General features: G+C 38.1%; 1 protein-coding gene across 1 annotated transcript; it reads left to right on the forward strand.

Moving 5' to 3' along the window:
* Positions 1-8,040: 8,040 nt before the first annotated feature.
* On the forward strand, positions 8,041-12,289 carry LOC107550703 (tiggy-winkle hedgehog protein-like). Its single transcript, XM_016232050.1, has 3 exons — positions 8,041-8,367; positions 10,074-10,335; positions 11,064-12,289. Exons 1-3 carry the CDS (start codon positions 8,059-8,061, stop codon positions 11,741-11,743), a joined length of 1,251 nt encoding a protein of 416 aa, XP_016087536.1. The 5' UTR covers positions 8,041-8,058; the 3' UTR covers positions 11,744-12,289.
* The last annotated feature ends 1,823 nt before the right edge of the window (positions 12,290-14,112 follow it).

Below are 14,112 nucleotides of genomic sequence, written 5' to 3' on the forward strand. Positions count from 1 at the left end.
CTGCATTCACAGTTTGTTTCATGATGACAGGACCAAGAGTGAAATACACCGCAAGTGAATAAAACATGCGCAATTCAAATCAGATGGATGCCGGTGGAGAGGTAAGCAGACCAGGTTGAAAGAGTTCAAATCAACAGACGTGATGCGACTTCTGTGAATTAAATACAAATCATAAATTTTAATAGTAGACTTTGGTTTTACTTCATTTACTAAGTGCTGCATTACCTCATGCTCTCGTCCTCACAATGGATTTTCGATAAATCTCGACACGCTCTAAATGATGGAGGGCTCCACATATCACAAAAATATGACAGCACTTATTAGCCTTTGAGAAGTTATTGATCGGACAGTTTTGATTAATATTTTACGGCCTTCTGTATCACTGGTGCCCAGAGACAGTGGTAAGGACTGGGCAAAGTTGTCAGTCACTGCCCACAGTCTTTGAGATTGAGACTATGGTATACAGCCCTCTCAAACTAATTCAGCATGGCAACGTCTTTATAGGTGAGTACATGAGACATCACAAATAGTACTACACTTTCAGTTACTTATCAACAGAGAATTATTAATGATTTTGACCACTGACTCCTTAAAGGAATCAACACAGACCTGAAGAACAATGCTGATGTTGTCAAAGAAAGTGTTTGAATCAAAAACGGTTGTAATATTTAAATATAACACTGCCGTTTAAGAGTTTGGGGTCAGTAAGACTTGTCAAAAGTGACATTTATAAGGTAAAAAAAAAAAGAATATATTTCAAATGCTGTTCTTTTGCATTTTCTATTGATCAAAGAATTCTGAAAAAGTTGTATCACAGTTTCCACAAAAATATTAAGCAGAACACCTGTTTTCTACATTGATGATAATAAGAAATGTTTCTTGAACACCAAATCAACAGATTAGAATGATTTCTGAAGGATCATGTGACACTGAAAAATTCAGCTTTGCCATCACAGGAATAAATAAAAATTTAAATATATTAAAATAGAAATTGGTTATTCAAAATTGTAATAATGTTTCACAATATTACTGTTTTTACTGTATTTATGGTCTAATTAATGCAGACTTGATGACCATAAGAGACCACTAATGTACCTGATGTTCTTTTAGCATCCATGTGGAGGTGAGAGGTCATCCAGTTTAGAGCATTTTGTCCTGGAAATATGGCTGGCAAAAAGATTATGAAATAGAAACAAATCTTATTAGTGACCAGTAAGCGAGAATTAAGACTAATTCTTGCACACATTTCCCTTAAAATCCTCTTTGGTTAGTCGTTCAGTTCATGGGCTTCGCACCATTCCTTTTCACAAGTTATTTTAATGACTTCAAATTCCCACTGATGTCAGAGCATGTATTTTAAAGTTGAGCCTCACAGAGTAATTTTTACATGGTCAAAACCACAAAGATCAAAATGACACACCACATACAATATTTTCAATACCAACATTAAAAAGACACACCAAGATCATAAAGTCCAGCTGAAAATGTCATTTTAAAGTTTAAAGGGGTCGTTTGATGCTATTTTAAAGATCATTATTTTGTGTATTTGGTGTAACAGAATATGTTGACATGCTTTAATGTTAAAAAAACACATTATGTTTCAAATACTGTACATTATTGTAGGTCCTCTATGCCCCGCCTCTCTCAAACACGTTGTTTTCAACAAAGCCCCCTCCTTTGACAAGCGCAGTCTGCTCTGATTGGCCAGCTGACCCAGTGCATTGTGATTGGCCGAACACCACAAGCACGCGTCGGAAATGTAACGCCTCTTACCATAATCGCGAGCTTCAGCTTTCAAAGTAAATATCAATACAGTTAACACTTCAAATTAGCCCTGATGTGCTCAAAACACAATGATTTTAAAGCCCAGCCAAGCCATCATGAGCATGTTGCAGTTATAACTGCGTCTGTGAATGAGGCCTTCTTGTCTAATCACGTTTTAAGTAGCTTTGTGCAAAATGTGACCCCAACTAAGCATTTCCCTTTAACAATTCTCCATTGTAACATGTTTTAATGTCATGCCTAGTCCCTTTTCCAACAGGCTGAGACAAATCATGCAAATATTACAAAACATTAAAGAGGTTCTATCCAACTTATGTTGACTTTTTATAATGTGCAGTGGAAAATCATGTTGCTCAGTTTGCTTTATCACTGTTCTCTTTGACATTCATTTAAAAACATGCATTCAAACAATGAGGAGGCGACATGATCGTGATTCTGACTAATTCAGAAATCATTTTGGGGGCAGGCTCATTTATGTAGCTAAAAAGACATAAATGCTGAAAATTATGCCATAAAATGCAAACCATTACTGAATGTTTTTACAATTTCTATTATGCTTCCAACGCAAAACCTCATCTATGTTAACTGAAAAAGGACCGATATTAAAATTCAATATTACTTTTAAATAATTAAAAGTAAAACACTAAAAACTAAATTAAACAGTGAATTAATCTCAGATAGTTACTATGAGAATTCATAGTAGGGCTCCCTGTAACCATTTTCAGAAACCACCACAAGTCTCACCACCAGATATTGGAAGGCCATAACATTTACAAGGGTCCGTCAAAACTTAAAAAGGAGGCCTCCCATTAGTAAAGCCAGGTATTTCCTGTGGATGCGAATGGCCTTTTGGCTTGTGACAAGAATAAACCATATATGAAACAGCTTAACTGGTCCAGTGACCCATCTGTCCACAGGTATTTTAAAGTACTAAAAGGAATGGTTCAAGCATGCTTTTCAGACCTGACCAGATGGATGGTCGGTGCTCACATAAACCATGAAACTACAACTGATGCACAGATACGTTTTCCTTTGAATTCCTGCATTTTCAAAGGTTAGAGGGGTTGAATACTCAATAACTGTGATTTCAACAGTTATTATGCTAATTCTTGCTTATGTTTAATCTGAGTATATTGTGATGAAGGAAAAGTGCAGAAATTATTATTATGGTTTTAGATACAGTTAACAGCAGACATTGACTGATAAATAGCTTATACATTGTCCTCATATTTTACTATAAATTAAAACACTATTGACTTTAATATTATATATATATCCCACAAAAAGGATACATTTAATTAATCCAATCTTTACTCAAAATTCTGGCACAAGGGGGAACTATCACTGCTGTTAAAACACTGCTGTTTCAAAATATTGTCTAATTTATTGGACTAGCCTACTGGTCTGTACATATTGTAACTCAAAAGTTTGTCTTTTTCAAAGGGAGCTGATATTTCAGTCCTAACTTTGAAGAGCATAACCCCTGTGTCTGTTCATTAAAGCATGTCTCACTCAGAGCTGTCAGGATTGACAGCGCTGGTTGCCAAGACAGCCAAATTATGTAAGGATGTCCTTTTCCAACATCATCCCATCTAAATCAAAAGCATGAATGGTTTCATCTAACAAATTGAGCTTTTGTTGAGTTAAGGTGACCTCATAATTTTAAGAGTGATTGCGGGACTATATATTTTGCGAGAAGAGGACAATGAAGAGTATATACAGTGGGGGGAAAAAAAAAAGTATTTAGTCAGCCACCAATTGTGCAAGTTCTCCCACTTAAAAAATATGAGAGAGGCCTGTAATTTTCATCATAGGTATAGTATATATGTGTAGCACTGGATATTAAACAAATGGATTTTCTTTTATCTCATTTTACGTTGAACATCTAAACATAGAAAATCATAGTTTATTAAAGGTGTTTAATATTATACTTCTACTTATGATTTCTGATTGACTGAAGAGATTAAATTACAGTTTCATTCCATCATGGGACACTTGAAAGACACCTGTTGCAGAAATGATCTCACAGTCCGACATATCCTGTTAACAAATCCTTATGCACAAACTATTTGTGTATAGTTATACCTATTCATATCACCTAAATAGATTTGTTTCAGCAAATGATGACACAAAATGTTGTATAAATATGTGCCTGAAGCTCATAAATAAACAGTCTACCCAATTCATTCTAAGAGTGGGACATATTTAGTGTTTTCAAGTGTAACCGAGTCATCTGTGGGTCAAACCATAAAATGGCAAGAGAGTGAGTTTTTGCTCACTCACATGCCAATTTTCAGAAGCCCTTGAAAGTCCAAAACAGGTAGGTGTTATAAATTCAGAGATGCACCATTCATTTATTTCGCTTACCAACAAACCCCCTCCACAAAACAAAATCCCCTCAATGAGGGTCGAAAGAGATCAGATCAAATCTGATAATCAGAAAATATGCTGATATATTTACTAAAGCAGCACAAACAACAGTACATATAAACAATCAACAGACTCAACATGTAGCAAATTTTTAGCAGTCAGAAATGCTTTATGATCATCTTGATAATGCCAACTTTTACCTTATAACAAGACTTTCTATTAGAATTATGATGTGGACCTGTTTTGTTAAAGACTTAGTTTGTAAAGACAAAACAGCAAACAGGATGAGTGTGTAATTTAACCTATACTTTCAGATGTCATCACTCAGGATCAAAACTTTGACCTAAGGACAGAAATGAATGACTGGACTTTGGATGCCCTGATTATTCCCTGCCAAAGACAAATAGAAAATATATAGGTGACTCTGTTATCCTAATTCTGTTAGACTTAACCTCGGCTTTTGATAGTTGATCATAAAATTATTTTATCTCGAGTAGAATATTTTGTGGGCATCCAGGGAACTGTTCTTAGCTGGTTCAAATCATATTTAACAAATAGAAGTTTCTCTGTCAGATGGGGTAATTTTTCTTCATTGCCTGCTAAACTTTCCTGTGGAGTGCCGCAGGGTTCTATTCTCGCACCCATTCTTTTTTCTTTGTATTTTCTTCCTTTGCACTCTATTTTCAGAAAGCATGGTGTATCATTTCACTGCTATGCAGATGATACCCAAATTTATCTACCTTTGAAACGAAATAAGCATGCTGCTCTGGAATCTCTTTTTGCATGCCTGGATGAAGTGAAAACTTGGTTCTCTCAAAAAAATTTATTTCTGCATGAATCAAAAACTAAAAAGGTTATAGTCTTTGGCCCTACTGAAAATTCAGGGAGCAGAATTATCGATCTGGACTACCTTGTTCCTTTTACTTCTTCCTGTATTAAGAACCTAGGTTTCTTCTGGTATCAGAGTCTTAAATTTGATAAACAAATAAATGCGGTTATTAGTTCCTGTTTTTTTCAGCTACGCCTTCTCTCCAAAATTAAATCTTTTCTCTGTGTGAAAACTTTAGAGATTGCTATCCATGCGCTCATTACATCTCGCTTGGACTACTGCAACTCTCTTTATCTTGGCATTTCTAAATCTTCCATCGCTTGTCTCCAATTAGTACAAAACGCTGCTGCTAAATTCCTCAAAGGACAATGTAAATTTGATCACTTTACTCCAATTTTGAAATCGTTGCATTGGTTACCTGTGCATCTTAGAATTGAGTTAAAATTCTTCTCTGTTTTTAAATCTATAAATAATTTGGCACCGAGCTATCTATCTGATCAACTTTATCCATACTGTCACGAATCCTGTCCATGGACTTCCGTTCATTCACCATCAGAGGCCACCCTTTCCATTACATTGACTCTCGCACTACACCTACTGTTGCTTATCATCCCAGACTACATATCCCATCATTCATTGCACTGATTGCACTCAGCACTTTCACATCATTCACTCACTATATAACACTCACTCAAACTACCATTCACTGCAGAGTATTGCTTCGCCTGTTAGTTTTCCTAGTTCCTGTTATCCTGCCCGTGGTTTCTGGTTTTGCCTTGCCTTGTCGGTTTTCTCGGTTCTGATCTTTGCCTGTCTCCCTGGATTTATCCCTCTAGTCTCACCCCTGTGATTCTGTCTGCCGATCGTCGACCTACGCTAGCCCTAGGACTATTCTTGTGTTTTGCCCGCCATATACCTGTTTGCCATTGTTCGACCCTGCCTGTTTTATGACCACGTATCTGTCTTCTGTTCAGAATAAAGCTTGCACATGGATCCACACGTCTCTGTCGCCCCGTTACACCTACAATCTTACACGAAATCTGAAGTCTGGTGATCAAAGTCTTCTCTCTGTCCCCAGATCACGGTTAAAGCATAGAGGGGATAGAGCCTTTGCGGTTGCTGTCCCTAGGCTGTGGAACAGCCTTCCAGCCTACATCAGATTGTCACAGTCTTGAACTGTTTTTAAATAATCTCTTAAAACCTATTTCTTTTCTTTGGCTTTTAATTCATTGTGAGTTTATGGTATGAATCTGTGGGTTGCCATGTGTTCTATGTCTTTGTTTGTTCAGCACTTTGGTCAGCCGTGGTTGCTGTTTTTAAATGTGTTATATAAATAAAACAAACTTGAACTTGATAGCTGCAAACAGCGATGATGGGCCCAAGCCACCAGTGCAACCGCCACCCCAATGGCATCAGGAAAGCGGTGCACAGCAGGCACATGCATTTACAATAACCCTCTGGCAGTCTGGTTTTAAGGGTTACAGCAATGAAAGGGTTACACTATAACATCAAGAGTGTGAAACACACACACACACACACAGAAAACAATACATAAAACTGTGGTAACACTTTATAATAAGGTTTTACACACATGCACACACCTTTTGTCAAAAGGTGGCATTATAGTGTGCCTCCTCCATGCCCATTTATGGTTAAGTGTCTAATTATCATTAATACTGACGTGTGTGTTGAGTTTCATGAAATTCTAAGCATGTTAAGTGCCTTAAAAACTCCTGAAAAGAATGAAGAAAATCAAGTAAAAATTAGATGCTGATTTCAAAGCATTTTGAAAATGACACACTTCCTGGTGTCAGTTGGTGGCGCTATAACTTTGACTCCTAATAGTCATATCTATGTGATTGACCTCATACAACAAATAAACTGCTGACGTTTGATCAAAATCAGACAATGTGTGAAAAAGTTATTAGACACTTCCTGTTCCTTCTCATTTCTCACCATAAATTTGTCACCTCGCAATGGCCAAACCGTTTGAGATATCAACATTCCCTTGGCTATTTAGCATCCCCAATGTCTTGAGGTCATGTTGACAGAGTTTGGTGGTGATCAGATGAAAATCCTAGGAGGAGTATTGCAAATTCAACAGCATGTGCTTTTCACAAAACCCTGAATAGTCGACTTCCTGTTGGGGCGGATTGCTGACTGTCAGCACGAAAGCTGTTTGGGCTGATGGGGTCTATGTATGAATTTTGGTGACTGTAGGTCAAACAGTGTGCGCTACAGAGCCCCTCAAAAATGGTCTTATTAAAGGCTGTGCCATGCCAAAGATTTGGGTCCTGTGCTTCTTGCTGTGCTGACACTTCATGAGGTCTACCAGTCTTGAAGAGAAGTTTCTTACTACAAAATAAATAAATAAATAATTCAGAAGCAATGGAAATGGAGTGACAGCACAAGGATACAAAGAGTAATTTTACATTTATCAGATTGTTTAAAACTCTAAGGACTTTATTTCAATTACAAAAGAATGTACAATTTGGCACATTAACCTCAAGCAGGATGCAATATGACCTTGATTTATGACACACATCGTTTTAAAAAGGGTGCATTAAAACAAATTATAAAGGGGTGATTTGAAATAATGCAATTCTGATATACAGCATATTTTTTATCTTAAAAAAAACTTTTCATAACCATTTGTTATTAATGTTCATTTGAAACTGCTTATAAAAATCGTACTTTTTTTCATATTTTCATTCACATGAAACCCGGTAAACTCGAGTTTACCATGGCAACGTGAGAATACCTTTGTGTCATTTCTGCAGAAATGAAGGAGGTATGGAGACTGTCTTTGCTTGGATGGCATCATAGTTGGACGGCACTCCGTCGAGGACTGCCTCTACTCATAAGCGTCTGACCCTACCTCCTGTCAAACTAAGTCGCTCTTTCGTCTCCCACTTAGCTGTGACAGCCAACCTCCAATGTGCTCAGTCAGTGGCTATCGAGAGCGGTCGTTATTGCACCTGCTTCGGTAGTGGTCGTTGGGTAGCATCCATCCGGTACGCGCGAGAAGATCCTGTCAGAGACTAAACTTTAAAGATCCGAGGAGATCATTTAACGTCATGGATGTAAGGCTGCATCTGAAGCAAATTGTTTTTCTGTGTTTTATTAGCCTGCTTCTGACGCCTTGTGGATTAGCCTGTGGTCCTGGTAGAAGTTATGGAAAACGAAGACACCCAAAGAAATTAACCCCGTTGGCTTACAAGCAATTTATTCCTAACGTTGCCGAGAAAACGCTTGGGGCCAGCGGCAAATACGAAGGCAAAATCACAAGGAATTCAGAGAGATTTAAAGAGCTGATTCCGAACTATAATCCCGATATCATCTTTAAAGACGAGGAAAACACAAACGCTGACAGGCTGATGACCAAGGTATGGACCCATGCGTGCGTAATTGCCCAGATTTACACACTTTTAAATAATGGATCCCCATTTTTGCTGTAAACGGTTTCTGAGTTTCCTATGATTTTGGGAGAATAAAACAATAGCGATGTTGCAGTATAGGTTATTTAGATCAGTATTGCTTTCTGGGTTCTATAACGCACCAGCACAGAGCAGAGATTTTTTTTAATTTTTTTTACATAACTAGAAAATAGAAAAGTTCTTGGTGTAACTCTAATATAATCTCATATTGCATCAGTCTGTAAAAACTTGTAAGGGAACATTTATTTAGGTTTCCAGGCACTTTGGATACACTGACAGCGCGCGGTAGAATTAAAACTTTAACTGTTGGAAATCCGGCACTGCAGTATGTGCAACATTTTTTATCAAACAGCTTAGCTAGTGATATTCTTAATATGAACATTTGCATACTATGCACACTTTACATGGAACATGCGAGCTATAATTTTGCATTTTGACTGTTAAATATAGCAATATTCCGTTTAGTTTAAATCAAAATGACCATTCAGTGCTCATTCGGATTTTGTGTTTTTGTCATTAGTGCAAAATTGGCACCATTGGATAATATAGTGTTAGTGGTTGAAAGCATGTCCTGAGCATAAGTTTCTTCTTTTCTCCAAACAGACCTTTGACAGTTAATAACATAATTCAATTCAGAAACACCCCGCCTCCACACATCGTAAGCATTGCGTAATATATTTTTTTTCCTGGTGTGCCCGATCAATTAACGCGTTTCCTTAATATCATTTCTGCGTTTCTTTATATAAATAGATCTCATGACCTGCTTTTATTGTGTTCTTAATAATAAATGTGGGTCACAAGTGATCTTTGCAGCTGGTGTCGCGCTTCAAGTATACTGGATATTACTGGCTCCCGTGGTGACCGTGCTTTGTTGCATTCCAATCAGCTGCTCTACTGTTTTCTCTAATGACAGTGCTTTAGGAGAATTATTTGAAGCCGAATTACAAAGTAGTGTAATATGAGTCACGTTTTCCTCACAATCTCCAGGAGCAAATTAAGCAACTTGCGCTTGTACAAAAAATATTAGCACATGTCCACAGTACCACAGTGCCACAGTGCCTGACATTTAATTATAGCAACATCAGCAGTTAAGCGAATCATTGGTGACAACGTCTCTGTAATTGATTGCTGCCGCAGGCTGAGAGAAATAACTTGAATTTTCAGCTCTATTTACTCCTCTCGGTTATCGATCGGTCGGTCTGGAGTCTGCGCTCTTGACCTATGGCAACAAACGATTTCCCCAGCGCACACATCTTTTACGCACAAACTCTGACCGACAATGTGCTTAGTGATGTATATGTAGAGACTATAACTGTAACTCCGTAAGGTTATATTGCAATAAGGATCATGCCGATGAAATTATGACATCTATAGTTTTTAGTAATTTAGGAGTATGTTCTGTTATGCAAGCAAATGTGTTTAACAAAAAACCTCAAAGAATATAAACGTCACTTCAACAGTCGTTTGCTGATACGAATGCAGATACTCAAATGATGGATAAGTTTCAGAAATTACTTGGAGAGGAGGACCGACAGACCTTTTGCGCATGCTTTTTTTTTTTTTAAACCTTTTTGGACATTCGGTAAATCTTCCACACTTTAAAAGGAAATGTCTGTGTCGTAAATACTGACAACCTGTCTCTTTCTCTCATTCAGCGGTGTAAGGACAAGTTAAATGCGTTGGCGATATCCGTCATGAACCAGTGGCCGGGTGTGAAACTGCGCGTCACTGAAGGCTGGGATGAGGATGGTCACCATTTCGAAGAATCTTTGCACTACGAGGGACGGGCGGTGGACATAACTACCTCGGACAGAGATAAAAGCAAGTATGGGATGCTATCTAGGCTTGCAGTGGAGGCAGGATTCGACTGGGTCTATTACGAATCCAAAGCCCACATACACTGCTCTGTCAAAGCAGGTGAGCGCAATGTCATTACTATAACTGGTAGCTATGCATTCACCATACAGCTTATGCCATAACATAGATGCATATTTTAGATGTTTGATTCAATGCCTGTGTTAATGTGCATTATTTGAGAAACATATCCAAGAAAATCAGCAAATAGCTTACATTGTGAAGAAACTGGAGAACTTCTTGGCACCCTTTGTCACCTCACACGTCCTATCAAGAAAATTCATATCTCAAGTGCCTCAAAACCTATAGTTTTAACAGTCTTTAGAATTATTTTGGGATCTTATGGTATCAAGGGAATAATAATTTGTGAATATGAAAAAAAGGAAACTTAACACCAATAAATGAAAGGTTTTCTAACCAAAAGCAGCTGGTATTGAAGTAACTGAAATCTTATTACAAACCATTACAAGAAGGGTTAAACGCGGCAAATTATGTGCGCAATAGGCCAATTGCCACGTTGAAATCTCTGCAGCTGTGCAAACAGATATACAAAACTAAAGGGATCAGGGAAAGCAAAGTCTGTTGGCTCCATTTAAATGACAATGTCTGATCAGTTTGTGTTAATTGAAGAGCCAGAATGGACAGACAAGCGTTTCAACACTGGCTTCTTGACAGTCTCCATGCACACGAGTTTGGATCATTTCCATGCTATCACCATCATGTCAATGCATCGATTTTTGCAGTGCTATATAAATATCCGCCTAAGTTGTCCACCTTTGCTTTTATCTCAGAAAATTCAGTCGCTGCTAAATCAGGGGGATGCTTCCCTGGATCTGGTACGGTGACACTCGCAGACGGGAGGAGGAAACACATCAAAGACCTTAAAGTGAGCGACCGGGTTTCAGCGGCCGACGAGGAGGGAAATGTCATATTAAGCGACTTCATTATGTTCATGGACCACGATCCGACAACGAGAAGGCAATTCATCGTCATCGAGACATCAGAGCCTTTTACAAAGCTCACCCTCACAGCCGCGCACCTAGTCTTCATTGGAAACGCCTCAGCTAGTTCGGGTATGACAGCAACATTTGCCAGCAACGTGAAGCCTGGAGATACGGTTGTAGTGTCGGAAGGTACAAGCAAGACCCTCAAGAGCGTTCCAGTGAAGAGGATTTACACTGAAGAGCACAAGGGCTCTTACGCGCCAGTCACCGCTCACGGAACCATAATAGTGGATCAGGTACTGGCTTCGTGTTACGCGGTTATTGAGAATCACAAATGGGCACACTGGGCTTTTGCACCGGTCAGGTTAAGTCACACGCTGATGACGTGGCTTTTTCCGGGGGGTGATTCAAACGTCACTTTTCAGGAGGACGGCATCCACTGGTACTCAGATATGCTGTTTCACATCGGCTCTTGGCTGCTGGACAGAGACTCTTTCCATCCACTCGGGATGTCATACTTAAGTTGAGACTGCGACTACAGTATCACTATGTGGGCATCAGACTCAAATGCAGCCTATCTTTATTTTCTGTAAGAAAAGCCTTAAAGTGTTCATTGAATAATTTATTTGTATTGGACCATCTGTCTCTGGAAACGTAGCTACACACCGATTCAAGCATGATGTGGCCGTTTTTGCGCATTTTTGTGAAACCTACAATAGATTATACAAAAAAGAGAAAGCATTGAATTTACAGGGCTGTACAGTGTGCAACCGACTGTTCTATTTTATTGGATAAGCATAGGATGGCGCCCAAAAATTATATTTTTTATACACAGGTTTGTATATTAGATTTTTGACAGATCGAAAAGTATTTCCAGAATCTTATTTCGTAAGTGCTAATAAGTACGGAAGCGTGTTCAATTTATTTAAACAGTTGCGATGTATCAACGAACTGTTCATGTCATTATGTCGAGTATGTCAAGTGTCATTGTTTTGACCACTGTTCCAACGTTACACTAACACTTTTTGTTTAAATGTACATTTCTTGACAACAGTCCTCAAAATAAATTCATGGTACGCAGTGTGCAAATTATTCGATGACTTCCATGAGACGACTTTTAAAGGAAATTTAAAAGTCTTTTGTTCGCTGCTGTCTACTTCTTGCATTCGGAATAACTTGTAATCTAACTTTACTGAATCGTTTGCTAAATATAATAAATACTTTTAAGACCCTCTCCTAAGCTCTCCATAAATTGCTCCCGCGTAAAAAGTGCTAAAAGTATTTTAAAAGTTTCAAAAAGTGAAAAGGCAATTCAGAATTTGTTTTAGAAGTAGCAATAGCAGAAATAGTTTTTAGGACAGCAAAATATATAATTGACAACTGCAAATAAACGGTGCAGTAGCCTAAATCGTGACTAATTTCCTAAATAGATTATTGGTTAGAATGAACATTTGGCCTCGACCTTTGACATTTTTTAGTAAGATGTTTGGGTAAGACCAATGTTTCACTAAGACTTTCGACAAAACTGATTAATTATTAGGCTAAATATCTATTCATAAAGTAAAAAATCCCTGACCACCAATTTCAAAGCGTTTGCATTAGTGTAGTCACCGTTCTGGTAACTATTACTTTGCAGTGCACTAGAACAGAAATCTTATGTCACATCAAAATATGTCTATTATGCTTAATGATGCTTTTAATGTCCTCAGTAAGAGTATCTCACAGCTGATGTAGTGCGCCATCTGCTGGATCTTTATGGCTCTGTGTGCTTCAGGTTTCCTTGTGACCAAAGACACTAAAATCCTACAGAAACAGAGATTGATTATCCTTGAGTTTAAAATGTTTTGTATTTAAATCTTTTTAATTTTCCAAACCAACTTCCCTTCAACATGAATCATAACGTAGCTAAATTAGATCTTTACATGGACTCAATCACTATACGAAAAGCAGCTTGCTAATTAAAATGCAGATCAGTAGCTAAAATACAAATAGAACCCTGTGCATTACAAGTATAAAGAAGTTAATTGAAACGTTCTTCTCTATGTAACCTTTGACATGATTGTTAGTGCATTCTCATGGCAGTTGGCCTAACAGATGTTAGGGGAGCACCAAATATATGCCTCACAAAACAAATCAATAATTTTGTAGTCTCTCGGTAGTCAAATCAAGCTCTACAAGCTCAACATGAGCAAAACATATTCCTGAAAGACCTGAACAGTTTTGGATGAAATTTGTTTAATGTAGCAAAAATAGCCACAAAAAGGTCTTAGTGAAGAAAGAAACACCAGAGTTTTAACTGCAAGTATTGGTAAAGTACTGATAACGTGAGGCATGATATAGATGATTCAGAGGCCATTCAATTCATTCTACAAGAGCTTATGTAGAGATGTAGAAAGGCTCATTCACGTAAAGCTCTAAAATAATTGAAAGCAACGAAGCTCAACTTTGGCACAAGTTCAAGCAGTGACTAGCTCAATAACACTGCCCACCTGAGTCAGTTAATCCATCAGACTTCAATCAGACACCAGGCACAAAACCTGTGATGAATGATGCAGACAGGCTGGGAGATACACTGGTATGCTGATCTTTTTCCCTCAACATTTTACTCAAACACAACATTGGTGGTGGTGGGGACTCAAATTGCTTAATGAGAAAAGTAAGTAACATTTAGAGAGTGTTGCGACAAGGATTGAAATTCCACTCACATTCTGCTTTTGAGGAGGGAGTGGTGTTGACTCTGTGTGGTTGAGACTTGCTGGAAGACACAAAAGGAGCTGCGTGGAGACATAGGGATGACCTTGGGCCTGGCCCAGGTACAAAAGCACTGCTAAAGAAACATTCCAGGGGACCAGGAAAACAAACTAGTCCCTAATCCTCTCTCTATCCCACAGTCTGC

The sequence above is a fragment of the Sinocyclocheilus grahami genome, unplaced genomic scaffold, assembly GCF_001515645.1.
Source record: "Sinocyclocheilus grahami isolate Dianchi unplaced genomic scaffold, SAMN03320097.WGS_v1.1 scaffold406.1, whole genome shotgun sequence".
In the NCBI taxonomy this organism is placed as follows: domain Eukaryota; kingdom Metazoa; phylum Chordata; class Actinopteri; order Cypriniformes; family Cyprinidae; genus Sinocyclocheilus; species Sinocyclocheilus grahami.

What these genes read in the sequence shown, in the direction of transcription:
- LOC107550703 (XM_016232050.1), top strand. Translation starts at nt 8,059, where the DNA reads ATGGATGTAAGGCTGCATCTGAAGCAAATTGTTTTTCTGTGTTTTATT. An exon ending in CTGACAGGCTGATGACCAAG is followed by an intron (nt 8,368 to 10,073) that starts GTATGGACCCAT and finishes TCTCTCATTCAG; the next exon opens with CGGTGTAAGGACAAGTTAAA. An exon ending in ACACTGCTCTGTCAAAGCAG is followed by an intron (nt 10,336 to 11,063) that starts GTGAGCGCAATG and finishes CTTTTATCTCAG; the next exon opens with AAAATTCAGTCGCTGCTAAA.